Source organism: Hylaeus volcanicus, unplaced genomic scaffold (genome assembly GCF_026283585.1).
Source record: "Hylaeus volcanicus isolate JK05 unplaced genomic scaffold, UHH_iyHylVolc1.0_haploid 12221, whole genome shotgun sequence".
In the NCBI taxonomy this organism is placed as follows: Eukaryota; Metazoa; Arthropoda; class Insecta; order Hymenoptera; family Colletidae; genus Hylaeus; species Hylaeus volcanicus.
In genome coordinates, this window is record NW_026533163.1 from 370130 (window position 1) to 395998 (window position 25869).

At 31.4% G+C, this 25869-nt stretch overlaps 7 protein-coding genes across 19 annotated transcripts; 3 read left to right on the plus strand and 4 right to left on the minus strand.

Moving 5' to 3' along the window:
- Positions 1 to 1618: 1618 nt before the first annotated feature.
- LOC128883310 (uncharacterized) lies at positions 1619 to 3582 on the plus strand. Its single transcript, XM_054135522.1, has 5 exons — positions 1619 to 2711; positions 2847 to 2991; positions 3066 to 3123; positions 3178 to 3267; positions 3325 to 3582. Exons 1-5 carry the CDS (start codon positions 1711 to 1713, stop codon positions 3333 to 3335), a joined length of 1305 nt encoding a protein of 434 aa, XP_053991497.1. The 5' UTR covers positions 1619 to 1710; the 3' UTR covers positions 3336 to 3582.
- Positions 3583 to 3664: 82 nt separating this feature from the next.
- LOC128883312 (uncharacterized) lies at positions 3665 to 5524 on the plus strand. Of its 3 annotated transcripts, XM_054135527.1 has the most exons (3): positions 3756 to 4041; positions 4396 to 4435; positions 4485 to 5524. In XM_054135527.1, exon 3 carries the CDS (start codon positions 4498 to 4500, stop codon positions 5362 to 5364), a length of 867 nt encoding a protein of 288 aa, XP_053991502.1. In that variant the 5' UTR covers positions 3756 to 4041; positions 4396 to 4435; positions 4485 to 4497; the 3' UTR covers positions 5365 to 5524. The 3 variants fall into 3 exon arrangements, with proteins under 3 accessions (XP_053991500.1, XP_053991502.1, XP_053991503.1); XM_054135525.1 differs by lacking the exon at positions 3756 to 4041 and adding an exon at positions 3665 to 3738 and having other exon boundaries at positions 4396 to 5524; XM_054135528.1 differs by lacking the exon at positions 4396 to 4435.
- Positions 5525 to 5675: 151 nt separating this feature from the next.
- On the minus strand, positions 5676 to 8462 carry LOC128883308 (uncharacterized). 2 transcript variants are annotated; one of them, XM_054135520.1, is made up of 8 exons: positions 8310 to 8462; positions 8013 to 8257; positions 7888 to 7958; positions 7800 to 7836; positions 7499 to 7737; positions 6965 to 7277; positions 6312 to 6870; positions 5676 to 6265 (listed from the first exon to the last, which is right to left on the minus strand). In XM_054135520.1, the coding sequence occupies exons 2-8, from the start codon at positions 8089 to 8091 to the stop codon at positions 6157 to 6159; spliced, it is 1407 nt and encodes a 468-aa protein (XP_053991495.1). In that variant the 5' UTR covers positions 8092 to 8257; positions 8310 to 8462; the 3' UTR covers positions 5676 to 6156. The 2 variants fall into 2 exon arrangements, with proteins under 2 accessions (XP_053991495.1, XP_053991494.1); XM_054135519.1 differs by having other exon boundaries at positions 8013 to 8462.
- Positions 8463 to 8915: 453 nt separating this feature from the next.
- Positions 8916 to 13733, minus strand: LOC128883577 (uncharacterized). Its single transcript, XM_054136102.1, has 20 exons — positions 13611 to 13733; positions 13317 to 13544; positions 13153 to 13265; positions 12659 to 12721; positions 12422 to 12599; positions 12147 to 12338; positions 11947 to 12078; positions 11690 to 11869; positions 11502 to 11634; positions 11385 to 11443; positions 11179 to 11329; positions 10993 to 11084; positions 10763 to 10933; positions 10609 to 10710; positions 10330 to 10539; positions 10141 to 10275; positions 9993 to 10085; positions 9746 to 9923; positions 9371 to 9643; positions 8916 to 9314 (listed from the first exon to the last, which is right to left on the minus strand). The coding sequence occupies exons 1-20, from the start codon at positions 13731 to 13733 to the stop codon at positions 9025 to 9027; spliced, it is 3096 nt and encodes a 1031-aa protein (XP_053992077.1). The 3' UTR covers positions 8916 to 9024.
- A 407-nt stretch (positions 13734 to 14140) lies between these two features.
- Positions 14141 to 17801, minus strand: LOC128883262 (1-phosphatidylinositol 4,5-bisphosphate phosphodiesterase delta-1-like). Its single transcript, XM_054135442.1, has 12 exons — positions 17351 to 17801; positions 17155 to 17304; positions 16827 to 17046; positions 16576 to 16712; positions 15958 to 16518; positions 15596 to 15829; positions 15345 to 15528; positions 15108 to 15242; positions 14832 to 15052; positions 14566 to 14750; positions 14382 to 14498; positions 14141 to 14323 (listed from the first exon to the last, which is right to left on the minus strand). Exons 1-12 carry the CDS (start codon positions 17552 to 17554, stop codon positions 14233 to 14235), a joined length of 2439 nt encoding a protein of 812 aa, XP_053991417.1. The 5' UTR covers positions 17555 to 17801; the 3' UTR covers positions 14141 to 14232.
- Positions 17802 to 19664: 1863 nt separating this feature from the next.
- Positions 19665 to 22560, minus strand: LOC128883554 (uncharacterized). 3 transcript variants are annotated; one of them, XM_054136070.1, is made up of 12 exons: positions 22308 to 22551; positions 22166 to 22257; positions 21981 to 22078; positions 21879 to 21933; positions 21645 to 21812; positions 21507 to 21593; positions 21364 to 21411; positions 21213 to 21280; positions 21045 to 21164; positions 20773 to 20953; positions 20662 to 20727; positions 19665 to 20308 (listed from the first exon to the last, which is right to left on the minus strand). In XM_054136070.1, the coding sequence occupies exons 1-12, from the start codon at positions 22403 to 22405 to the stop codon at positions 20142 to 20144; spliced, it is 1248 nt and encodes a 415-aa protein (XP_053992045.1). In that variant the 5' UTR covers positions 22406 to 22551; the 3' UTR covers positions 19665 to 20141. The 3 variants fall into 3 exon arrangements, with proteins under 3 accessions (XP_053992045.1, XP_053992044.1, XP_053992046.1); XM_054136069.1 differs by having other exon boundaries at positions 21364 to 21453; positions 22308 to 22550; XM_054136071.1 differs by lacking the exons at positions 19665 to 20308; positions 20662 to 20727 and having other exon boundaries at positions 20815 to 20953; positions 21038 to 21164; positions 21364 to 21453; positions 22308 to 22560.
- Positions 22561 to 22680: 120 nt separating this feature from the next.
- On the plus strand, positions 22681 to 25774 carry LOC128883553 (uncharacterized). 8 transcript variants are annotated; one of them, XM_054136063.1, is made up of 7 exons: positions 22700 to 22858; positions 22923 to 23012; positions 23132 to 23280; positions 23332 to 23429; positions 23488 to 23609; positions 23652 to 24036; positions 24083 to 25774. In XM_054136063.1, exons 1-7 carry the CDS (start codon positions 22757 to 22759, stop codon positions 24835 to 24837), a joined length of 1701 nt encoding a protein of 566 aa, XP_053992038.1. In that variant the 5' UTR covers positions 22700 to 22756; the 3' UTR covers positions 24838 to 25774. The 8 variants fall into 8 exon arrangements, with proteins under 8 accessions (XP_053992043.1, XP_053992040.1, XP_053992036.1 ...); XM_054136064.1 differs by having other exon boundaries at positions 22701 to 22858; positions 23132 to 23429; positions 23652 to 23748; positions 23800 to 24036; XM_054136065.1 differs by having other exon boundaries at positions 22698 to 22858; positions 22918 to 23012; positions 23150 to 23429.
- The last annotated feature ends 95 nt before the right edge of the window (positions 25775 to 25869 follow it).

Sequence of the window (25869 nt, forward strand, 5' to 3'; positions counted from 1 at the left end):
AAGATGAATTACTTCTTAATTCATTTTCATAAACAAAGCTAAAATAACATTCATTTAAAGTATTCAAACCGAAATTGCCATTGTTAGTTGAAATACTTTGACATGGAAAATTTAAGGGTAACCATGGCAAGGTTTCTTTCTCCGATAAACAGCGTGTGGAACTCAATAAAGGAACATTTTGAGAAAGCTGAAAACTCAAGGAAAGAAACGTATTCCAATTATGTGGTTTATTAACACCGTTAGAATGTGCTGTTTTTTTTTTATAAAAACCACCGCTGAAAATCTTCACCCTTTCTGAAAAAGTACTTGGAGTCCAAGATTTTACGGTATCTTGAATGGAGGCTGGTGTATGCGTGAAATCTGAATCAAATAGTGTTTTATCGTTGTCAACAGATCCATCGTATGATAATGAGGCAACATCTTTATCTGTTTCATCCAAGTTACTGTCAACTTTCTTAAAAGAAACGTTTCTTTTCGACTCTTCATTCGATTCATAAACCATACCTAATGTATGAGATATTTTAGGTAAGGCTTCGACTGATAAAGAAAATGTTGTGGCGTTACAAGGACGTACATATGGAATAGTATGTTTTGTTTTAGGAAAAGAATCAGGGCTTTCTGTAATTTTTTCGTCTGTGGTCTCAACATGACGCGAAGATAAGCTACTTTTCAATATCGAACCTTTTGATGCATTATATTCTTTAGTATTGCGTGAAGAAAATGTGTCAAACGTAGAACTTTGTGATTGGGCGTTTTCTCTTGTTAAAGCTATTTTTAAACCATTTGAATTGTCTCTTTGCATTTTTTGAACACTTGATTCAAAAGACGACCTATTCATATTTTCTTGTACTGAATGATTTATGTTATTATTTTTTAAAATAGGTGACACACATCCATATAAACGATCTAAATTAATCTGTGGCATATCGAGTTTAATGGGCCTTAAAAGTTGAGAATAACCTGGTGAAGATCCATTGCTTTCTCTACTAGGAGTATAACAATATAATGGATCAAGAGGTATCGAGTGATGGTACGGGAGGGGTGATGTCGTCAAGTTCATAGCGTCTTGTGAAGTTGAAGGATACCTTAATGACTTTTTGTTGACACGGTATATCGAACGATTGGTATCCCCTAAAAAAACATTCGCTTGTTCTTGATTCATGAAAAAGAAAGATCAATGTTTTGTTGAATTCATTTTTAAAATCATAAAAAAAACCTTGGTCCTATCGCTATGATTTTTTTTTGTCTTTTTTAAATAAGCATCATACGCACAACACCTTACAAGAAACAAAGCTGCTCACCAGGAACAACTTTGATGCCATACCTTTTTTCCATTAAAAAAAAGTGACTGTCGGCCCACCCTCTTATCCTACAGATGAGTGGAATTTTAGGGACACAAAGCTGTCCCTAGTAAGAATTCTTCAGGGAAGAAATGAGGTCTAGTACGTTGTTTTAAAAGCATTTCATTTTTCCACTTCCATAAGATAGAGGTAGATATTTTCTTATCTATAAATACGACACGAAAAAAGAAAGAAAGCGTAACAAGTGACAAAACCTTATCAACTTTAATTCAAAGACATTTGATTTGTTTGATGTATTGTTTCTAATAGACACTCCATCATTTTCTACCCCGTATAGCACTGCCTCAAATTTAACTCTTTCAATCTTTTTTTTCTACCTGGATTTTTTTTTTTTATTTAAACAATTTCAATGAGTTCTCTCCCAAATGATCAGGATCTTGTGGATTATCAAGAAGAGGAAGAACAAGTATTAGACGTGAAAGAGAAAACAAATATAGATAATCAGAACGGTGAAGATGGTCCAGTTAGAGGGAGTTATGTGGCTATTCACACATCTGGGTTTCGAGATTTTTTTTTAAAACCAGAACTTTTGAGAGCTATAGGAGATGCGGGATTCGAACATCCTTCTGAAGTTCAACATGAAACGATACCCCACGCTATAACTGGTGTTGATATTCTTTGTCAGGCGAAATCAGGAATGGGGAAAACAGCAGTTTTTGTTTTAAGTATTTTACAGCAGCTTCCTTCCGATCCCGGAAGTCATAATGTCTTGTGTATTGCATTAGCTCATACACGTGAACTTGCGTTTCAAATCAAAAATGAGTTTGATCGATTTAGCAAACATATGAAAGGCATTAAATGTGAAGTTGTTTTTGGTGGTATACCTATTCAAAAACATATAGACATGCTTCGAAAACCGGAATCAACTCCCCATATTTTAGTGGGTTCTCCTGGTCGACTTTTAGCACTTCTTCGACAAAATCATTTGAAAACTGAAAAAGTTTCTCATTTTGTTTTAGATGAATGTGATAAGTGCTTAGAAAAATTAGATATGCGTAAAGATGTTCAAGAAATCTTTATGAAAACTCCTAAAAAGAAACAAGTCATGATGTTCAGTGCCACTTTAAGCCGTGAAGTACGAGAAGTTTGTAAACGTTTTATGCAAAATCCAGTTGAAGTTTTTGTTGATGATGAAACAAAATTAACTCTTCACGGACTCATACAGCATTATGTTAAATTGACTGAAAATGAAAAAAATCGCCGATTGAACGATTTATTGGATAAGCTTGAATTTAATCAAGTGATTATTTTTGTCCGAAGTGTCCAAAGAGCCCAGGCCCTTGATCGACTTTTAAATGATTGCAGTTTCCCTTCTATATGTATTCATGCTGGATTAGATCAACCAGAAAGGTAACATTCAAAAATCAAAATGAAGTTCTTAATTTATCTAGATTTTTTAATTAAGCGATTTGATTAAATTCCATAAGTTCAAAATAATGTAGCTACTTTTCATTCTATTATATCTCTTTTTTATTCATTCGTTAGAATTTCGCGTTACCAGCAGTACAAAAATTTTGAAAAACGCATCATGGTAGCAACAGACTTATTTGGACGCGGTATTGATATTGAAAGAGTCAATATTGTTATCAATTATGATATGCCTGACTCAACGGACTCTTATTTACATCGTGTAAGTTTTTTTTTAAATTAAATAAAGGCTACAAAAAACTGGAAAAAACAATCTTGTCACATATTTTTTTTTAGGTTGGACGAGCTGGACGATTTGGTACTAAAGGCCTAGCAGTAACATTCGTTGCTTCACGTAAGAACACTTGATCGTCTTTGGCATGAAACATTTTGTATTATTTCTCGATAGAGGAGGATAGTGATATATTAAATCAAGTTCAAGCTCGGTTTGAAGTTAGCATTACAGAAATACCAGCCAATCTCCGCTCTTCATGTTACAGTAAGCTACATTTTAAAATAAATAGCCTTTTTTAAAATTTGTATCTGTGCTTTTTAGTTAATCAATAAGAAATCTTGGTACTCATTTTTCTAAAAACGTTTCTTTTCTTACTTAAAAACAATTTATTTTAAAAAAAATTAAAAAAAAATATTGTAAAAAAAATAAGTTTATTCTTTCATCAGTTGTATTGAAAGAATTTTGCATGTTAATCTCGTTTTGTAAAATCACCCAAAGCTACAGTGTCATATATATATATATGTTTATATGAATAGAACATACAAATTAAAATGGAAAGAGAAGTTGTTTTATTAAATTTTTTTTTGTTGTCTGTTAGTTTTTTTTTGTTTGTGTTTTGCTTAATGGGTGTTTGATCAATGTTTGACGTATCAAATCGTACGGATCACCTTGATTTGGATGTTTTTTGCACATGTAGAGTGTGCTGGGACAAATTAAATCTGAACCCATTTCAGAGTAGGTGGATTTTTTAATATATAAAAAAAAAATTAGTACACTTATTGTTAAGTCCAAATTAACCTCGCCTATAATTCATTCTTGAACCCTCAATAAAAAGAAAAATTGCGTTTACATTAATATTAAGAGTAAAAAAGTTATCTAATTTATTATGTACGGAGAGTTGTTTGAAGCCAACATTCAAGCATCATATGTGAAAAGTCAACTTTCACTCACTTCATAAACATCTTTTTTTTATAGTAACCAATCTCTCTATAATCTCTGAGTGCAATTTTTTTTAACTTTTTTCTAATAATCCACCAGGTAATTGAAAGTTCATTTGATAATTAGTGTTTTCAGTATTCTAACAGTTTATAAACAAACATCTAGGAATAAATCTTTTGTCTGTATTACATTCAGTTAGGTTATAAATTAGTTTATCTATGTCTTAATACCATACTCTATTATGTATTACTATAATGCTAATAAATTTAGAATCAACCCTCTTGATAAGCTAGAGATTGTTGTATGAACGTCGAGTCACTCATTTTACTTTATAATATGTCAAATTTGTTTTTCTATTTTAAATTCTTATTAGATTGCTTTGTTTAAAGAAAATCGAAAATTGTTTACATAAATTGCTGGCATGTTTCCAATTTTTCTTTTTTTCACTGTTAGGTTTTGAATTTTGTTTTAATACAACTTGCGTCAATTTTAAGTAAACAGCTGTCATTTTCTTTAAAAGACGTCTTTTTTTTTGTACTTAGACCTTATAGGAACATGGGCCAAACAACCCTTATGCGCGTCACCCCTACGCAAACATTGAATTTTTCTTTAGATGATTTTTTAAAGTACTCTAGTAAAGTTACTTTGTATAATATAAGTACAACACCAATCGCCTTCAAAATAAAAACAACAGCGCCTAAAAATTATCTAGTTCGACCAAGTGCTGGAATTCTGTTAGCACGTGAATCTAAAAAAATTGATCTTCTTTTGGAGAAGCATGGTGATGATTTGGACAATTCCATGGATCGTTTTTTAATTCAAGCGGTTCCAGTTGATACTGAAATCAAAACGTTAACGAAAGAATTTTGGACTGATATTCCGAAAGAAATAATACAACATCATCGATTAAACGTTAGCTTCATAGGTGTAGAGAATTACCCTGACGATTATAATAACGTTAGTCAATCGAGTATTTGTGAGAAAAAAAATGGAGAACCGAGCTCCCAAGACAAACCAGACAATGGAGATCATGCCTCTTCAGATGATGCGGAAACGTTAAGAAATTTAAAACCGCAACGTAACATTTCACATCGAATGAATTCCAATGAAAAAATTAATCAAAATTACAATGAACTTCTACAATATTGTTTGGGTGTTGAATCCAAAAAAAAAGCATTGGAATCAGAGCTTGAAAAAGCTAATCAAAAAATTGAACAACTTCAGACTCAACTCAATCAATCCAGGTCGTCGGAAGTTTCTCAACACCATAGTACATCGCCTAATCGTTTGAAGAGCAGTCGTGCTGATTTTAAAACTGAAGATTATCTTAATTGTTTCAAAACGTCTTCTAGTCTTGTTGTTTGGCAACTTTTTGCTCTTATAATTATGATTTTGTCACTCTTCAAATTTTTCTGGTTTTAATCTTTGCTTTAGATAACTTACCATTACGTCTTGACGATTTTCTTTTTTGCTTTAATTCTAACACATAATGAAGATGGTGACTTACATTGTATTCTGGTTTCGGTATGAAAAACATTATTTGAATGAATAGACGGCAAAGAAAAAATACTATTATGGGATTTTCTCAAAATTTATCTACACAAAAAAATGCATCTTTAGCCAGTTGACGTTTATTTCTAATTTTCCTAGTTAAAACTACAAAACAATTTCATACTTTTGCGTTTCTATTTTGTTAAAACTACTTTTTAAATACATTTATTTTTTTTGAATATAAAAAAAAATTATAAATGATTTTTACAATTTTTTAATGATAATCATGTAACGAAATAATTGGTGTTGAGAAACATATGTCCATTTATATTGAGTTTTTTTCATATATTTACTGTTGCTTCATAATAACTTTCTACGTATTATTACCATTTGTAATGGAAAATGAATCGGATTGACTCTGGATCTTGTTTTCCATTAACATATTGTTGCAGTTTTTCAGTATTTTGATTTTTCACCTCTATTTTGCTAATTCAAATGTTGCAATGTTTTGGAAAACGCCGACTATGTTATTACGCTAAAAAATTGAATCGGTGCAACTTTATGTAAAGTAAATCAAATACTTTAAATAATTTGATCTTGAATACTAATTATAATAATTTTACATATGTCGATTAAAATCAACTCTAAAAAAAAAAAAAAAAAACAGTGGCTATGTAAATCATTTTTTTTTGCCTTTCATATATTATGTTTATTTATAAGAGTCTAGGTGAACATTGAATTATCGACATTGGCTACAAGATTACGAGTCTCATCATTAAAATACTCGTTTTCATTATTGGAAAAAAACATTTCAGGTTCTTGAATTGTTGGACTGTGATAACGTAATATTAGTTTGCATTTCAAGTGATCATTTATACCTTGACATCATACGCATGCCTACTAAACCTAAGGCTGCAGCCACGCCTACGACTCCAGCTACGGCAGGAGCTATAATAGGAGATCCCTTCTTCGATTGAGTAGGTTGTGGTTTCACAGGTATTGTCTCATTGAAGTCCTCTTGTTTCTCGTGATCGTCTGTGTTAACTTCCATTTCATTTGAATCATTCTCTTTTGCTGTTGTCCAGTCGTTTGATGGTGGGATCGTGGAGGAGGCTTCTATTGGAGGGAAAGTCGATGAAGGGTTATCAGGTGGCGTCGCCGATGAGATGCTTGGATCTGGTGACGACGTTGAGCTGCTGGGATCTGGTGACGACGTTGAGCTGCTGGGATCTGGTGACGACGTTGAGCTGCTTGGATCTGGTGACGACGTTGAGCTGCTTGGATCTGGTGACGACGTTGAGCTGCTTGGATCTGGTGACGACGTTGAGCTGCTTGGATCTGGTGACGGCGGGAAACCGCTAGTAGGTGGTGTCGGCGTTGAAGGGTCGGGAGTTGGAACTGATGGTACAAACGGGAGTTTGGGGTTTGGGCAAAATTCTATTACAGAAAAAAGAAGTGTTTTCAGAACAATTTTTTTATCATGATAAAAACAAAGAAGAGAAGTTATTAAGAATTCATAAATAAATGATACCAAAAGTTTCAGGACAATATTTCGGTCCACTTATGAAAAAAGAACTTTTCCAAACACATCTTTGAATGTCATCACATATTTGACAATCATATCCACGAAAACGACATTGAAAACCCATGTTAAGGTTGCAGAATTCCCATGAATAGCCTTCCGTAACAACAACTCCGTCTTCAACAATAAACTGTATATCATAAGCTTCTTTAACGCTTCTTTTTGTTTTTAGTAAACATCCTCTACGCTGCGCGTATTGAGCATCCGGTGATTCATACTCATCAGGGACCAATCGAAAAACAAAATATTCGCAAAGTGGGTCCTGCAAAATAAGAATAGGTTGTAAAAAAAGAGTTAAGAAAATGAAATAACCTTAACTCCCACGAATAAAAAAACTTAGACTTATTCGTTAATTATGTTACAGATACTTTTATAACTATTTTCTAATTATTTTTTTTTTAATAACAATTTCTATGCTTTGAAAAAAATTGAAAACGACGTTATTTCATAGTTTTTTTTTCATCTATTATGTATGAAACATACATTTTGACACATTTCCTGACATTCAATAAAACTTTTAGGTCCCAGTTTGTAAAGACCTACAAACGCCAACATTTGTAATTTACTTCGGTTTTTCTCATAGTCTTTCAAATCAGTAAATAGCTTATCCATCTCATGCGGTTTTTTAGTTGAAAAAGCTTCATCAGAGTATCCAGGAACGTAAGAACTAAAACATTTATCGTTTTCTGACGAGAGTTGACCTGATTCCCGATCATATTCAACTGAACAAAAACAATGTGGATGGATTATTTCAGAAATAAAAACGATCTCTAAGGAAAATTACCATAGACACAAAATTTTTCAAAATCGGACGAGTTATCCTATAAAATAGGAACAATTGAAACAAAAATATAGTTTTTTTTTCTACGCACATTACATAGTTGCCGACATTTTTTGTTGGGGGTACCAGCACTTATTGATACTGCAAAGTCGCATTCCGAGACTTACAAATAGACAAATGGGAATGAGAAAGAAATTCACACAATTGGTAACCTACGGTTTGAATTAAGTACGAAGCGGAGGTTATAAGGAACACTTAAAAAAAAAAAAGTTATGAAATATACAAAATGAATCATTGGTTAAAGAGCGATCAAATAATTTATAGTAACAAACTGGGGTGATTCACATGTATTTCTTGAACTATTGAATATATAAAGTTGCTAAATTAGCAATACAGAAGAAAAAACTATTATTGAAATATTAATATAAGAGTCACGCGGAATCGCAGTCTTTTAAAAATTACTGTCAAATAAAAAGTCAAGGTTGATTGATAAAATTTTTTTCAAGGACAAACCGTTGCATATCGGGAAGTCAGTTTAAAAATTTGTTACACTTGAAAATTCGGACTTTTAATAAATCACTGTATACTATAAATGCGATTAGTGTGAAATAGTTACCATAAATAAATTAGAAACAATTAGAGTAGTATTTACACTTTTTAACTGTTGTTAGCTAGATTATTTTTTAAAAAAATATGTACCTGACGATTTTTAAAATTAATCTTTTTTTACATTTCATAACCGGTAGCGGTTGAATGTTTTTTTTTTTAAAAAAAATTACACGCATGCTAGAAAATTATTTTAAAGAAAAGAATTATTTTTTGACTCAGATGTTTAATTGAAACATTATTCTAAGATAAATTTTGTTAAAAAATTAATAAAGCCTATTTTATAGCAATAATTTAAAACAAAATTTTATTTTATTTCAATGTATAATTTCAGGATTAACAATAAAATTTGTTTTAACAAATTTTGGTATAAAAATTATTAATTTTTTTTTGTGCACGGTGATGTTGACGTAGAAATACTATGAATGTTGTCCTTGAGAACAGTATCATAATTTTTTAAATAAATGTGTAACGCGTTCATTACAATAAAATAAAATAAATGGTATTATGATATAACCTATGAGTGTTTGTAAAGTTGAAAACGGTACCGAGTCGATCTAGTGAATACGCATACGTTTTTAAAAGTAAACAAAGCAAAAAAAAGTCGAGATAGCTTTTTATGTCATGAATTTTGTGTTACACGAATTAAATGAGGTTGATGAAGTTGTACCATATGCTTTTTGATATATGAAAATATATTTTGTTTATATTGTGAAACATGTGCGGATTGTGAAGTGGTGTCTTTCGGGATAGGACTTGATGTATTCATGAGATTGATAAAGCATGTCGCTTCGAACAAAAATTTCGTGGGTGTGTAAACACACGGTCGCGATATAATCGCAATTGGTGTGTCGGATATTAAACTTGCAATTCTCTGGTACGTTAAAGGTTCTTTTGAAATACCATTTTGTTCTGTTAAATAAAAAAAACAGAATTTTTTTTAATTGACAAGAAAATAAATCAAATACCATTTGAAAATTTTAAAAAATTCTCTACGTCCGTTTCAGGGAACAAGGAAATTAGATGGGGTAGCCACAACCAATTAGGCAAAAAATACTCTTTTTTTTCAGCTTGTTTCGTTTCGATACTGGGAGGAAAAAGAAACATGGTGTCTAATCCTCGTAATATTTGATCCTCAGGTTGTGATTGTTGAATAGATGCTTCTATTAAGTGGCTCAAATGAGGGGAGTTTTGGGAGGCGGATGGTTCGGGAGGAACTGGTACAGTGACAAATAGAAGTTCTATTACAAAAAAACATATTAAGGGTACGTAAAATGAAATAAGTATATTGTTTATTGAAATTTTAGCACTAAAAACCGAAACATTTTTTACAATTATATTACCTTGTTTAAGTATATCGAGGAAATTTTGCAACCAGTGAATTTGAACAATTTCTGTATGACGAGAGGATATACAAAAACATTCGGAAAGCATTTTTAATAAATTTGTTCCGAGTTGTATTAAAATTTGGATTGTGTGTGGTTTTAAAGGTTTTATATTGGATGCTATAGCTAAAAAGTACTAAAATGTCGCACAATTTGATATTAAACATATCCATGACAAAACTTAAATAAATTGTAATTTTCTTACAGATAAAATTTGTTGAGTTGCAACACATCCCAAAGAGTAATGGGTTGGCTTAGGAATAGAAACGCAAAATTTGGTTTGAATGTGATTTAAGGCCTGAATCAAAGTAGTATTGTTTTTTGTTAGTATAAAGTAACAAAAAACAATTTACTCGAGCAATTCGCTTCATAATATCTTCATGGTTATATTGATTTGGAGCAAGTAAAAACATGGGAATGAGTAATGCTAAATTGGATTCACACACATAATGGGTTATTTGAGTATATACTTGTGATACGAAACGATTCTAATTTTTTACAAAGTATAAGAACATAAAAAGTTACTCTTATAATTTGCTTACATTTTGATGATAGATATCCTGAACGATTGGAATTAATTCAGAGTAAAAGTTATTTGAAAGTTGTAATTTTAACGTTTTAATTGAAAAATGAAAACAACGTGGGAAAATTTCCAGTCGAAATGATTTTGACAGTAGTTGTAACATTATATAACCAATAATATGAAGCCGCACGTTTAACTCAAATTGCCTTGTTACACGAGGAAAAATATGCTGTAGAATGGAAAATATGAAAATGTGTTTAACTAGTAGAAATATTAATTAAAAAAAAAAAAACATTACCTCATTGGTACCCGTTATTAAAAAGCAAATATCTTCAGAAAAAGACTTCATTTGCAAACAAGTTATAAACCTTTGCAAAACGTCAGTTGCTAGAGGAAAAACCTGTTACCATTTAAAAAAGTTAAAAATATTTTCTTGATAGAAACAAGTGTACTTTTTTAAAGAGAATTGGACAATGATAAACTTTTTGCAATTCCTTAGCAATAACATTAACAAAAACCGAGATATCAGATGTTGTTGGTAATGAGACGCTTATATTTGGTTTTGGAGGATGTCCTAGATATTTATTTGAGATACTTGACGCGTCAGGAAACATGAATGATATCTGATTTCAGTGAGTAGAAAGCGTCAAAAGGTTAAGAAATCATGAATATCAGGTCTTACGGGGTGTAGTAAATTTTGCTTTATCAAATTGATATATGAATCAATAGCAAAATCGAGAATTCGGAGAAGCGAAGGAAAATTTTGTTGGACATCTGGGATAGATAAAAAAACGGTGCACTTAAATGAGTCATATGCAAGGGTTTTTTTTTCGTGAAGAGAGGTAAGAAATTGTTGACTAAATTGTACTTTTTTGTGGTTGCGATAAATTTAAGTCGCATTTGCGTTTCTTTATATCTTGAAGCAAATTTTTTTCAGTTGTAAGCAAGCTAGCAATCAAGAGTGGGAATCGATCTAAAACGAGTTGAAGTATAACTTCGGAATTTAAAAGATTTTGAAGCTGTGATAGAGAAAAAAAAATTAAAATAGAATCATTAAATATCTGTTTAGGTTACCTTTTGTTTCATGATTGAAATGAGTGTACTCCATGCAAATTCAGTAACGTCACTTCCTTCTAATATACAAAAATCGTATTAAACTATTATTAAAAAAACTCCATAGTAATATGTTACCTGAAGAATAATCGTCACAATGAACATCTAAAGATTTTTGAAGGTTTTGAATCAAAGATGTGTAAAAGAGCTTCGCGTCATAACGCTTGCCCCATTTTACAGGTCGACATGTTTGCAAAGTGTTATCAAAAATCTAAAATGTAAACGAAGTAATCTTGTGTCTCTACTGGAATTTATTTAAAACCTACCACATGAAGTGTTGAAATTTTTGTCATAATATTCTCAAAATCAGATAATGTGCTAGTGAAAAAATTGAAAAAATTCAATTCGTCGCGTTTCGAATTTTTTTTATCTTGTGCTTTAGTAGATATCACTTTATTATAGAAAGATGCACTAGAAGCTTTCTCACAAATTTCTTTAAAGAAGTCCTATAGAGTAAAAAAAACTCTTACAACACAGCAAAACTAGGCTAGAGAAAACAAAACCTAACATTCAAAACGCTTACATGATGGCACATAACGCTTTGTATATGGTGAATCCATTGAAGAAACAATGAAACAAATTGGGAAGAAACTAAGGACACATCTTGTTTGTAATAGAGAAAGATCAGTATCCCTTGGCGTACTTCTTCGATGTTCTACTTAGAATCAAAAACCGAGAATAATTTGTTTTAAAATAACTGTGTTGAAATAGAATACAACTAACAAGGTTTTCTATTCCATTTAAGAGCTGTGCGGATGCGTTGGAAATTAAAACATTATTATAATAATGTAGAACACCAAGGTCATCTGTTAAGTGTGGGAAAACAATTTTTAATTGTTGAATGGACTCATGTTCATCGCCATCATTTAAATACGAAGAACACAACTGAAGAAGTTCTTTAACCAATGCATTCATCTAAAATAGCAGATATTTGACCATAAAACGAAGTGTTTTCAGTTGAATGAAATTTTTTTGTTTTAAAATAAAAACATCAATACCGTGTGTTGAACACTGGCAATATTAAGGGTATCCATGAAGGTTACAGTAGCAAGCGTTTCAGTTGGAGCTATGGTATCTTGAGTAGTAGGAAGAAGACTATTCCAATGGTTTTTCAGTGTTTCCACAAACATTTGAAATTGAGCTAAGCTCGTTGAAATTTTTAAAGTAGTATTAACACTACAAGAGACTCAGTAAAGCCGCACGTCATTCGAAAAATCTTATGACAGGAAACATACCAACTAAGAATTTTGAAATTTGAGTCAATGGGATGAATAGACGTCTTCCAATAATCTTTTAATCTACCAAAACAAAAAGAGAAAGAGACGAAATGCATCAGTTGTAAAATTGAGAGATTCGCGTAAAAGAAGCAAAAGAATTAAGATTACAACTTATTTATCAAACTGTCAACGCATGAAGCATTATGAAAAAACTCAAATATCGGCTGCACAGTTAACGTTTTAAAGAAAAATTTTAGTCAAGCAGAGAGCTGTGTCGTTTTTGAGACAAATCATTCGTAAGATGTTTTGTCACTTGATTGTATTACCCCCATGCTAGGGAATTAAGTAAATATTGCATTAAAAAAAGTTTTGCTAGATTTTGAATTTCTTTTCATTTAACCTGTTAAATGTCAACGTATTATGAAACTCAAGCAAAACAGTTTCCTTTTTCCGGAATTCAAATGAATTTTTTATGTTAACCAGTAAGAAGATTATAAATAACAATACTTAACTGGGTAATCGAACACTGAAAGGATAATCCTGTCGAGTTAAGGGTATGAAAGGAGGATTTAATAAGACTCAGTTCACGTTTTGAGTCAAAAAAATCATCGTAACAACTGAAGACCTATATAACATAAAGTTATACAATGAATGAAGAAAAAGAAAAAATTCAAACCTCAGCGCCAAGTGCTCCTTCAAGTCGCGATTCCGCAATTGTCAACATACTATTAGCCCTTTCGATAGGATTTATAATTTGAGATGAATGACAAGTGCGGGAATCGTGTTCATGGAGAATATAATTTAAAAAATTACACAACACTGTTTCATTCTCTGACCATAACGACGATTCTGGGTCTTCATCACAACTTGGCGTGTTATGCTCGCATGTTTCTTTACCAGAACTCTTGAAATTAGTTCAAAAATACAAAAAAAAAAAAAAAAACTATACTAGGAAATTCAAATTTTTTACCTTACACTCAAGGCAAAGTTTCTCCTCATTTGTTAATAAGTTGTTAAGAAAAATATCTTTTAAAACTGGATCAAAAATATTGAGAGCAACTACCACGGGACACGAAACATCCATTGTCGACATTCTTGAATAAGAGCAAATGAAATTGTTTTTTGAGACTCAACACGTACTAGGTGTTCTTAATAAATTATTGACTAACTTTTAAAGAAAAAAAAAAGCTTGTTTAGTAAATTCAAAATGGAAAGTGAATGTGTGAGGAAATTACTGAATCGTGTACTTGTTAAAGTACAGTAAAAAGAAAAAATGTGTTAACGGAATTCATTGCAATATTAACACACTATGTTAAAATTAGACTGGTTGAGCAAATCGATTGTACGAGGCAATTGAATACAAAAAGAGCCAACTAGGTTAATCTGCATACAGTATTTGTCTTGTCACTTTTTACATTAAAAAAATGGATACGCCAACACTAATATTTAATAACGTAGCCACCGTTAGAATGTTGTAACTAAACAAAAAAATTAATAGAATTGAACGTGGTTCAAAATCCTTGTTAAAATATCTTTAAATAAAAAAGTCAATTGATTTTAAAAAAAATAATGTGTCGATGTCTATTTTTATTTTAAAGTGTTTCATGAAAAGATATTCGAACAATTAATCCAGACGCAAGAGTTGGAGCGAATCTGGAGTCTTTAAGAGGAACCCATCGTAATCTATAGATGTAGAAAAAAAATTTTGTAACGCAGAAGTAAACGAAATTGTCAGCGTTACCCGGGCTTGAGACAGGGTATTGGAATGGCTGCGTAACCAATGCTGATGCTTTGAAACGAGGCTAAATGATGCACATGAAATATTAGGAATGCTATACTAGGATGAACGACATTAAATCTGGTTTTTATTTTTAAGAAAAGAAAACAAAAATAGTGTTTTTTTCTGATTGTTCTATTATGGTTACGTGAAATTGGTTGGCGGCCAAACGGGATTAAAACTGTTACCAAAAACTAACGATGTTTTTTGCGCAGCTTTATCAAGAGGATGACCGGATATGGATACGACAACGTAAGGTGAAAGCAAATCTTTGACATTAGGTGTTAATTTTTCGTCAATAACCGTGCGTGGTAATTGTTTACCCGCTAAAATCTAAAGAAGAAACGAAAAAGTGATCATTATCCATGCAAATAAGAAAATGGAAAAAAATCAGAAACAAAGTGATCAACCTACAGTGACAGAAAATCGAACAGGATGTTCTGAAAATGAAGAAGTGGAAGGTTTGTCCTTGCTGTACATTGGTTTTGCAACATATCCGCAATTTCCATTCTCCCGAAAACGTGATTCAAGTATTAAACTAGCGATGCCTGGAGATTTATATGGGGATGCCACCATTTGAATTCCACAACTCCAAGAAAGTACGGGATCAGGACAAAAACAAGCTAAAGTGTTACCTGAAAAATATTTTAATGACTCAAATAGAAACTGGCATATTCTTATGATGGTCACCTTCAGGAAAAATAAGCCCAAGGGTAGAATTTTTAAACAAAATGTCATGTAATGTTTGTGTTGACTGATTATTCAAAAAAATCATTTTCAATTCATCGTTGGATAGATAAAAATTATTTTTATAATTTTGTGGTACTGAAAAAAAAAAGATTACGTCCGTAATTGTACGAAGGATTTCATACAATAAATTTATTCATTTTTTTTATTGAAAATAATTCAGAAAAAAATAGAACCCACCATCATTGATGGAATTTCGTAGCAAATGATGACATGATGTCCATATGTGCATAGAAGATGCATTTTCATTTTGGCCATCAGCATCGGAAGAGTTAATAGGAATTTCTCGTTGATCGAACCTAGTTTCACCACCTAAATTTATCAAATATTCCCAATCACGGTAAAAAAAATTAGACTGATGGGTCTAAAAAAAAATTATATTTATATATAAAACATTACTTTCAGATGCTTAATGCCACAATGGATTGTACCTTATCTGAAAAAGATGATTGTTTTTTATCTGATACTATTTTTATTGGAATGAAATGACCACGTAAAGAATCAGGTGAATCAAAAACATTTTTTTCAGAAGACACGGAATCATGGGAAGCTCTTAAGCCTACCAGCCTATTTTGCATTACTGAAATAACCAGAGATGCAACATGGTTCGCATCTTGCTCATTGCGTAATAAAAAAATAAGAAAAATAGGCAGATTATTTGTTTCCTACAATAAACGCGTAAAGTGAGGTCAAAACGAAATTTGCATCTTTATCATAATAACAATAGAACACCGCAATAGTTGGTCGACAAAAAAGATAAAACTGCGACATAATGAAGAAACAAAATAGTTACCGGAGACGAGTTGTTTAGTAATGTCTCAAGTACATCTTTTAATAAAATAGCACTAGGAGTAACATTTGTTCGAGATCCAGTTGGACAAATAACATGGTTTTTGTAAACAATACAAGGAATAATAACAGAACGGTACCCATGCCGTAAAGCATATGATAATCTTGTTAGCGCAGTGGCAGAAGTATCAGTTTTTTTTAGCCATCGATAAAGAGTGCGTATCCAATAGTTTTGTATTGGTTTTTTCATTGACTGATAACGGTTCATTCGAAGGGTACAAAAGGCGTTATTCTCGGGACTTGTAATGTATCTATAAAATCCCATAAATGTTAAACGATTTTGTAAAGATTTTGTAAATAAGTTGGTTGCCCCTGTATAGAACGGAAGGGTGTAGGATTGTATAATCGTCACCTCCCTTTGAGTTTGATTTGGTAAAATTTTTTGTGATGCTTGAAGAAAAAGAGTAAATTCATCATCTGTCATGAGTGGTTTCGACACTCCTCCACTGCAATATTTAAAAAAATCTTCCTTAAGACACTCGCTTGTTAAAATTGAAAGAATCATCTATTGAAAATTACCATTTTCTTTTCATATTGGTACATGATCACTAAGAAAACATACTGAAACAAATTCGGAATATTCTAACAAATAAGATGCGTCCTCAATAGATTGATAAAACACGTATTTCATATAATATGGATCCGCTTCGTATTTTAAATTATTTAATAAAGAAGCATACTCGTTAAATTGCATTGTGTCTGCAAAAAAAAAAACAATGCGAAAATAATTAAAACAATATTGCTACGATATTTTGTATTACTCGATTGAAAGTATAAATACATAGAGAAAATAAAAAAAGTAAGGCGTCGTACCCGTAGCGTTCAAATCGGATTTATCCCATAAATATCGCAAAAGAGTATTTTCAATAGAATTTAAAGAAGAATCACGAGATTTAACCCGACTTTTGTAGTGAGCATAACACAAGCCTTTTAGCCACATAGTCCAGTCGGAGAAAACTTGAAATATAAAAGTATCCACACGTTTTCGAGATATAATAGAAATGCCGAATTCTTTATCATTACTCGAAATTTTCTGAGGAATCAAAAGATTTATATTAGTTTGAACAAAATAAAGGTAACTTTATAAATAAACAATAAATTTGTTTTTCAAAATTTGATTAATCAAACAACTCAATGTTACTTTTTCAGATGGAACTTTACTAAAGCCTGGCACAATTCTAAGAACATGAGCTAATTTTAAAGATTTTGTTTTAACAACAGAAATTTTTTGTCGACTCCAAATAACGGATAAAAATTCCATATCCACTCGTAAAAACACTGACGTCGCTCTCTAAAAAAAAAAGTTATATAAAAAAAGTTACTAGTTGAAATGTTACAGTTGAAACAAAAAACCGTCGTTTTCTTTTGGTTAACCAACTTCCTGCTTTTATTATTGTGACTGCCTCTCTAATATTCAATGATAGAACTGTTTCACAACATTTTTCAGTCAAAAAATATTGAAAGTTTTGCTCAAGCTGATCATATAATGAGATTTGTTGTTCTACTTTATTTTCCGCTTCTTTTTCATTGTGCGATTTCATAGTAGTTTCACAAATTCAACGACAAATACTACCGAATACGCCTTGGTATGCTATGATTCACGAAAAAGTACAACAGCTGATTCAAAAAAAAAAAAAGAACCATTAACTGATCTTATCTGATTAAAAATCAAAATGGTCCTTATAAGGTAAGTCGATTAATTTATAACCAACAAGTTGCTTTTAAAAATTTAAATAAAAGTGTTTCCTTAAAAAATGAGTTGAAAAAAACACGGAATTATAAGTTTTCATTCATATCACAGCCCATTTTACATATATTGAATAAAAACAACTGGGAAACTCTAACCTTCAAACTATTCATTTTATTTTTTTTGAAAAGATATTGTTAAAGTCTTTATATCGGTTTATTATCCTGTTTTTTAATTCGTAATTCATTTACAATAAAATCTTTTTTTTTGGTGCGTTAAAAAGATTACTTAATAGAAATTGTTATTAATAACTTAAAAGTGTCAAAAAAAGTTTACAAATTTTTATGTTAAACATGGAAATGTAATAAAACATTAAAGCTTAAGAAGTGACTTCATTAGTTACAGCAGTTATGGGTTGAGTTACTCGTTTGATAATTATTAGAAATTGTGTGTCTCGACAATTTGTGTGGTATAACTGAAAGATAGTATTGAAAATTATTAAATCCATTTAGTGGAAATGATTTTTTACTAGTGTGATCTGTCCTTTTACTCTTGCATTGTATTAATTAAATGTGTAAGTTGCATCGTTTTGTGTTGTTTCATTTTTACGTTGAAAAGTGGAAATAGATTCTGTGAGATGTTTTATAACGTTTTGGTACGTTTCTGAATGTGCTACTGTGTTTTCTTGAAGGGTTGGCAAAAAAGCGACATTTTGGGGAGAAGAAGTGTTGGAGTTCGAAAATATTTCAAATGGAAGATTCCTCATAGAAATAGAGTCGTTGCATAAACATTTTTCTATACTGATGGCTTTGAAAGCTTTGGCTTTTTTTTGGAATTGACAATTGTTTTGAAGCTCTTGAATTGAAGCTTCGAATTTTTTTTTTAAAGGTAAAAAAAATTTTTGATTTTTTTCTTGAGACAGTGGAGTATTAAAAAGTGTGTAATTTCTATTCTTAATCCGGTCAAGAGAAAAAGAATCGTTTTGAGGATCAATTTGTACCGATTTGTGCTTTAAAGAAGTAGACAAAAGTGCACTTCTTGTAAATCGACTTTGGGTTTTTGTATTATCAAAACAGTTATGGAACGTGCATGTACTTTTTTCTTGAAACATGACAGTTAATTTGAGCAAAGCAGGTATAACTTCTTCTTTTATAGTAACAGTAATGTAGGAGAGCTTCAGTGCAGCTAAAGCACAAAAATCGTCACTGTTTAATTGCGTTGAAGAAGAAACTTTATCCATTAATAAACACTGGCGTAGTGTATATAAGGAGTACCAAAGACTATGATTGAGACTGTCACCTAAACTTTTCATGTCTGCGGTAAGTTTTGATTTTTTTTGATACCTCAGTTTTGAGCATGTTTTTGAAAAAAGAAAGTTTTTAAAGAAATTATGTCCTTGATGGATCCATTCTTTTAAGGTTAAAAGGATGGGTCTTGATAATTTTTGGTGTAAAGAGGATGAAGGCAATGATGTATAAAAAAATACTTGAAAAAGATGTACGTTCATACGGTATAAAAAAAAATTAACAAGAATCAGGTTGTAAAGGCATTGGTAGAATAATGTTTTGTAGTAGTAGAGGATACATACATAAGTTGCACCACTAAAAAAGCACAAATCATTAGGGAGGTGTTCGTTGAATGTTGTCAATATATTGAATGATGCTGCGTGGTAACGAAGGTAAAATGTTATCAATTTATGAAAATTCGTTGCATAATGATAATTTTTTTTTAATGTTGACGAAGGTGAAATCTGATACATTTGTTGTTGATTTGTATGCTGTAATAATTTTGAAGAAAGCTTAAAAAAATACTGATGGAAAAAATTTTCGTACGGTGACTGTTGTGAAATTTGGTTTTCGTTATAAATTGGTTTCTGGTTTATTAAAAAATTTTGATCAATTGCAAAATCCAATTCTTTTAATAAATAAAAACTTCTTTGTGCTTGTTTCCAAAACATTCTATACTGAGAAATAACGAGGAATTCAAATATGTTATAAAGAATACATAAAAAAAAAAAAGACAAAAAAGTTACAGTATACAAAACTTTAATAAAGGAAAAAAAAAATAAGAAGAAAAGTGGTAGACTTAATAAAATAATCTTCCAATTGAAAAAAAAACTACAAGGGAATGATGATATTTGAGTGTCTTCATTTTCTTCAAGGAAACTTAAAATAAGTTGATTGAAAAATTGGGATTTGTCAATAATTTTACATAAGATACGACATTGTAAAGAGTATCCATTTGCTAACAGATGATACCGAAAATCATTTACATATTTTTGAAAAACAGGGTTGGGACGGAAGGTAAGAGAAGGTTGAAAGTCTACCATTGGTTGAAAAAGCCTTGTTGATAAGCTTTTTTTTTACGCAGTTCGTTACAAACTATTCTTGTTCCTTTTGAAATGAATCAAAAATTGTACGCTAATGATACCATGACATTTTCTATTCAATCAGATGCGGTAAAGGTGATAATAATTCAATACCCAAAGAATAATCTCTAGTATATTCAGGAAAGGTTATTATTTTATCTGATTGTACAGCAAAGTAACACCAAAAAAACAGTAAGGCTAAGGATGCTGAAGCAAGTCCAAACGATAATAAACTGAAAACTGCGACAAAACATTACAATTAAAAACGAAAAAATTGATACAACAGTATAAATAGAAACAAAAAACAATTAAAGTGAAAAAAGAAACTTTTATCATTAATAAAAAAATAGAAATTAAAGCCGACTCTAGCTAGGATCAGAATATTTATTAAAGAATACATTGATTATTAACAGTATATCTGGATAACATAATATGAGAATTCGAATATTCTTTAAATTAGGGCTTTGCTAAATAACTAAAAAAAAAAGAAATTTCTTTTATCTTGAAAAAAACTATAACAAGTCCATTGTATCAAGTTTACATTAATGAATTTATAGATGGTAAAACATTGAAGTGAATTTTTTTAAACTCACGAAATAAACTGACGCCTGGTATATAATAATAACAAAAAAGATTAGCGAGACTCCATAAAGCCATATCTATAAAAAATAAATTTGTGAGAATTTTTTTTTTGAATAACGTACTAGCAGAAAGAAATAACGAAAAGTTTCGAGTGATTGGAGCAGCTTCATAAAGTACTGGAGAGTCAACGGGTGGAGAACGAGAAAAAATAAGAGATAGCGTTCCCCATAATGGATACGCAAAACTCATACGAATACTGGTTATAAGTGTTAATCCGCAGGAGTACACAACCACAAAATATGTCTAATAACATTTAAATTTGTTAAAAAAATTTTTTAGGTGCCAACGAATCGCCCTAATTCGAGTGAATGTCAAAACAATCAGTACTTCTTACGTAAAAATTTCGACCGAAATGAAAAAGAAAAAATGTAGAAATAACAACTTGAGGAATATCATCTAGAAATCTCATAAGAATTTGGTATGTTAAAGACAACCTTTCAAACATATACAGTGTCTAAAAAAATGTAGATGTGTATCAAAATGAAATAAAAAGTAATTTGACCTCAGGTGATATATCTCCAAGTTGACGTATTCGTCGCAAAACATGTAAAGGATAAAAGATATCGCTATCTTTATATTTCGAAAAAAATTCATGAGTAAATAAGCAATCATCAAAATAGTCATTTTATCAGAAGAAAAGAGCGCTAACATACATAGAGGCGTTATTCTATGATACACAAAGTAACGACGTGTCGCATAACCTAAAGCGGAAGTAAGCCAAAGACAAACAATATATATCGTACCTGAGAGGTTGCAACAATTTATTTTATTTTCGTAAATATCTTTTTTTTCTTACAAATATTGCCTATACGTTGTAACGCCGGTTGAGTCTTATATTCTTGTTGATGCGTTATGTAGCTCATGCGCAAAATAAGTAAAAAATCTGTGGTCATTTGAAATAAGTCATTTATTTTCAACTTTTTAAAAGATATACCATTGATAAAGTTAAAGTGCTCGACAATTTCCCAAAGAGACAACTGGGCCTCCCTCCGTCGTAAAGAAGTGGAATCGAAGCTGTGAAGAAGGATTTCCAAAAAGTAAGAATTGATTGATAAAAGCTTTCCATTTTGGTTTAAGGACGTTTTTTTTGGACTATATGTGGCTGATGTTCAAGATAGCAGCGCAGTAGTAATGAAATAAGTTTTACTTGTTTTCATTCATTTTTTACCGTTGTTTTTCATTTGTTCAGCCGTTTCAATACTTTCACATAAAAATGAAGTACACTAATAAAACGTTAATGAAAGACAGAGTGATTTTTTTTTTGATTTACAAAACTCTCGGATAGTGATGGCCTTTCAGTACGATGTGTTGATTTTTTTTTTTTTTTCTTGTCATACAATTTAGAAGACGAATTTTCAAATATGACATCTGATGCAATAGGATACGATGAGTTATTAAAAAAAAATTAGAGAGAGTTGAAAAGTTGTACGTTAAGAAAAGAAGGTAAAAGCTTACTGGGTGGTGATATATGGGCCACGTTTACTCTTTCTTTTTCCGTAGTTATATGCTTTTCTTCCTCATTATGAGACCCTTTAATGGAGTCGTACCTGAAAAAAATCTTTTCATTAGTAAAATGTAAAGATGCGTTATAGTTTACCATTGCGCTTCATTAAAAATAACATCGCCTTCTTCCTCTGGATAAGAAAACGACAACATTGTATCGCGTATATGAGTACCTTTAGAAATCGGCTCCATCTTACGTTGATGTTTTTGGATAAAAATAATGTATTTATTTTTTACAATATGTTTAAACTATTATTTTCGTTATAAAAAAAAAGAAATACCAATATTGTCTATTAGAACTGTATACATTAATTACACAACATACATTAAGTAATTTAAAAAAATATTTCAAATCATGTCAAATTTTTTCAATGACATAATTTAAAAACTATTTTTTTTTTTAAGGTATGTTCGAGAATTCGGATCTGTGCCAAGGTCTATAAGCAATTGGTGCAGTTTTTACGGAAAGCAAATTTACATTGGGAAATTTTATGTTAACATCGTTTATAATTTCAAATACAGCCTTACAGTTAATTAAAGAAAATGAGTGTTACTGGACCAAGTTACAATATTAATGCGATCAATAAATTGACTGAATCAACACTAAAAAGTGCCGTCACTGATGATACCTCATGGCACAAACAGGTAAAAAGAATTTCAAAATAAACGTTGTCTTGAAATCATAATGAAGCATTTGTAATAAGTTCAGTACCAAAATAGTTGTTACATATTTGTCGGTGGACTGCCTTTTGAAATGAATGAAGGAGATACAGCATGTGTGTTTTCTCAATACGGAGAGGTAATCCATAGAGTAATGTCGATTGACATATTTTTTTGTTGGAGTACAACTAGAATAAACTATGTGAAATCAAATCGTTAACAAAAAGACCTGAAGTATATGTCATGGCTTTTAACTAGTTTTTTTTTGTTTTGAAGTTAGTTGACATTCATCTGGTACGAGACAAAAAAACCGGAGCTTTCAAAGGTTATGGATTTATTGGCTATGAAAATCAGAAAAGCACCATACTTGCTGTGGATAATTTTAATGGATACGAACTTTTAGGACGGTCCGTTGTTAGTGTGACGTTAGTTGTAATAGCGTTCTTTTTTTTTGGCAGTCGTTTACGTGTTGATCACTGTGATAATTTTCGCGCTCCCAAACTCGGTGAAAAAACAGAGGGTAGTCATCAAGAATACAAACCCTCAGGATCAGAAGGTTCTTTAATAACGTTTTGTTTGATTCTACCTGTAACAGAATACTTTGCTGAGTGTAGGGCAGGGATTTAAGGTTTATGGGTGTGTTCCGAGCACAAAATGCTTGATTTCTGTTCAGCAAAAAAACGATTTTTTATCTTTTAATACAAAAACATCTTTTCACAAGGATGCTGATGAAATGGTAAGCGCTTTCTACGCAAAATTGTGTTATCGTTTTTTTTAGTGGGCTGAAGAGTTCGAAAAGCAACTTCAACGCATGGATCATGAAAAAATAGATAGTCTTGACAAGTCAACTCAGTTTAAGGAAAGCGATCATTTTAGTAAGACGAAAAACAAGAATGTAAAGCTTAACAATAAATTTTCCTCTATAGAGCAAGAAACTGATATTTCCAATTGTAAAAGGAAAACTCGATCAATATCGAAATATTCATCTGTGGAAAATAGTACTTTCAGAAATGAATGTGACGACTTGATCGTAAAACATTTTCAGGAAGACTTTGCAAAAAGAAATTTTACTGTTTCAAAAAGGTCAGGTGAAGAGGCAAATTTTAAACAAAAGAAGAATTTGCGTGAAAATCTGGATATGAAATCTTTTTCCAAAGCACATGGTAAATCAAATTTATGTATTCTGTGAAATAATCTCAGTTGTTATAGTAGAAATGATAAGAGAAAACACCGTCGCCAAGCGACCAAGTGTAAGATCCGTATCGAGTGCTTCTTGCTCTGAAGAGTGTTTTTCAAAACGTTTTGTCTCAAAAAAAGAGCGTACTCACAAACGTCGTATTCAAAAAAGCCATTCTTCCTCACCAACCATCCATTCTTGCTCAGAAGCATCCCACTATCAAAAAATGCGTTCTCAAAAGGTTTATTCTCGAAGATCCCGTTCTTTTTCACCACACTCAACTTCTTCGAAATTCCGTTGTCGCACAAACTCTTCGTTTTCACGAGCACCCTGTTGCCAAAAAGCACGTTCTTTTTCAAAAGAGTCTCGTTCTCGCTCACTCACATCGCGTTCTCAAAGGGTCTATACCCGTAGAAGGCCTTCAAGCTCATTAGGTTCAATGTCCTTAACGCTCCCTTCGCGGAAAAACTCTTTGCGTTCCTTAGGACCCCGTAGTGAAAGAGTTAGTTCACGTTCAGTAAAACGCCGTATTCGAAGAATCCGTTCACGTTCACTGCAATCTTGTCCTCGAAATGTTTGTTCGCGCTCAATAAAATCACTTTCCCGAAAAGACCGTCCAGGTTCAGTAGTATCCCGTTCACGAAGTTATCGTTCACATGTAGTGGAATCGCGTCCTCGAATATATAGTTCACGTTCAAAACGATTTTCTCTTCAAAGAGATTGGTCAAACTCAGTAGAATCCCGGTCTCGAAAAGTCCGTTCACGTTCAGTTGAATTATGTTACTGAGGAGTTTGCTGTAGTGTAGCTAAATCGCGTCTTCAAGGATCTCTTTTGAAGAGACATTAATCACGAGGTGGCTTTGTTTTTTTAAATATCGTTCATAAAAGCCTCTTAAATGAAGATCTACTTTAAAAAGTACTGGGCAGAACATCTTTGCATTTTAACAAACATGTTTTGTGAAGATATTTGTGCCGAGAATTTCCTTGACAACGAATTCCTAAGCCAACATAAGGCTATAGGAAATTGCATTTGCAATAATCTCCATTAAAAAATTTTTGTTTTGAAAAATTATGTCTAAGAAAAACCATTTTAAATGATCCTGCTAATAGAAACACTCCTTTTAAATGGTTCAAGTCAAAATGGTCGCTTAACTTTAGATATGAGAAAAAAAAATTATTTTGTTGGACGCAATTAGAGAAAGAAACCGAAAATCGAAAGAGTACGTGGAATTACGTATAGAAGCGGACCGTTCCCTTCTGCGTGGTGTTTATTACAACAAGAGAACCTAATCATAAAGAAAAAAATTACGATTGGTTCTTATGGCGTTATGTTACCTTTAGTATGATTAAGTGATTAATTGTGTTGTAAACTAACAACAAAAATTAGCTTACTTTAAATCCCATATGCAAATTATTGCTATAAGGGCAATTTCTGCGTACAAGAAGTGAAAAGATTTTTCATTGTATTTTAAGTTATAAAGGCTTTCCAGAGCACGGAGAATTTTGAAAGGAAGACGCAGTTAAGCAAACACCCAGCAACGACAAGGAAAATTAAAAAAAGAATACGACATTGCATTTGAAAGATTTATAATAGTCTTGTATGCTCACGACCACATGGCTTCGTTGATAAATGAAATTTTGTAAAACTAATTAAATTAAGTAACAAAACCTAGTTTTGATAAATCTTTTATAAAACCTTTATGTAAAAAAAAAAAGAAAAACATTTCCTATAAACGTAACATTGAATGAATATTTTTTTTAATTTATCTTTCATTCCATAAATTAACTAGTACAACATATCCAGAAAATCAACAACTAC

Coding starts and splice junctions, on each gene's coding strand:
- LOC128883310 (XM_054135522.1), top strand. CDS start 1,711: ATGAGTTCTCTCCCAAATGATCAGGATCTTGTGGATTATCAAGAAGAG. Junction 2,712..2,846: donor GGATTAGATCAACCAGAAAG/GTAACATTCAAA, acceptor TTCATTCGTTAG/AATTTCGCGTTACCAGCAGT. Junction 2,992..3,065: donor CGGACTCTTATTTACATCGT/GTAAGTTTTTTT, acceptor ATTTTTTTTTAG/GTTGGACGAGCTGGACGATT.
- LOC128883312 (XM_054135525.1), top strand. CDS start 4,498: ATGGGCCAAACAACCCTTATGCGCGTCACCCCTACGCAAACATTGAAT.
- LOC128883308 (XM_054135520.1), bottom strand. CDS start 8,091: ATGATTCATTTTGTATATTTCATAACTTTTTTTTTTTTAAGTGTTCCT. Junction 7,738..7,799: donor TGAAAAATTTTGTGTCTATG/GTAATTTTCCTT, acceptor GTTTTTGTTCAG/TTGAATATGATCGGGAATCA. Junction 6,871..6,964: donor ATATTGTCCTGAAACTTTTG/GTATCATTTATT, acceptor TTTCTGTAATAG/AATTTTGCCCAAACCCCAAA.
- LOC128883577 (XM_054136102.1), bottom strand. CDS start 13,733: ATGTCGACAATGGATGTTTCGTGTCCCGTGGTAGTTGCTCTCAATATT. Junction 12,722..13,152: donor TTTCAGTGTTCGATTACCCA/GTTAAGTATTGT, acceptor TTGTTTTGGTAG/ATTAAAAGATTATTGGAAGA. Junction 11,330..11,384: donor TTTCAATCATGAAACAAAAG/GTAACCTAAACA, acceptor TCTCTATCACAG/CTTCAAAATCTTTTAAATTC.
- LOC128883262 (XM_054135442.1), bottom strand. CDS start 17,554: ATGAAATCGCACAATGAAAAAGAAGCGGAAAATAAAGTAGAACAACAA. Junction 16,713..16,826: donor ATCCGATTTGAACGCTACGG/GTACGACGCCTT, acceptor TTTTTTTTGCAG/ACACAATGCAATTTAACGAG. Junction 15,053..15,107: donor TGGGCTTATTTTTCCTGAAG/GTGACCATCATA, acceptor AATATTTTTCAG/GTAACACTTTAGCTTGTTTT.
- LOC128883554 (XM_054136069.1), bottom strand. CDS start 22,405: ATGGAGCCGATTTCTAAAGGTACTCATATACGCGATACAATGTTGTCG. Junction 21,454..21,506: donor ACAACGTATAGGCAATATTT/GTAAGAAAAAAA, acceptor GCAACCTCTCAG/GTACGATATATATTGTTTGT. Junction 21,281..21,363: donor TCATAGAATAACGCCTCTAT/GTATGTTAGCGC, acceptor CGAAATATAAAG/ATAGCGATATCTTTTATCCT.
- LOC128883553 (XM_054136060.1), top strand. CDS start 22,757: ATGAGTGTTACTGGACCAAGTTACAATATTAATGCGATCAATAAATTG. Junction 23,013..23,131: donor TGTTTTCTCAATACGGAGAG/GTAATCCATAGA, acceptor GCTTTTAACTAG/TTTTTTTTTGTTTTGAAGTT. Junction 23,610..23,651: donor ACAAGGATGCTGATGAAATG/GTAAGCGCTTTC, acceptor CGTTTTTTTTAG/TGGGCTGAAGAGTTCGAAAA.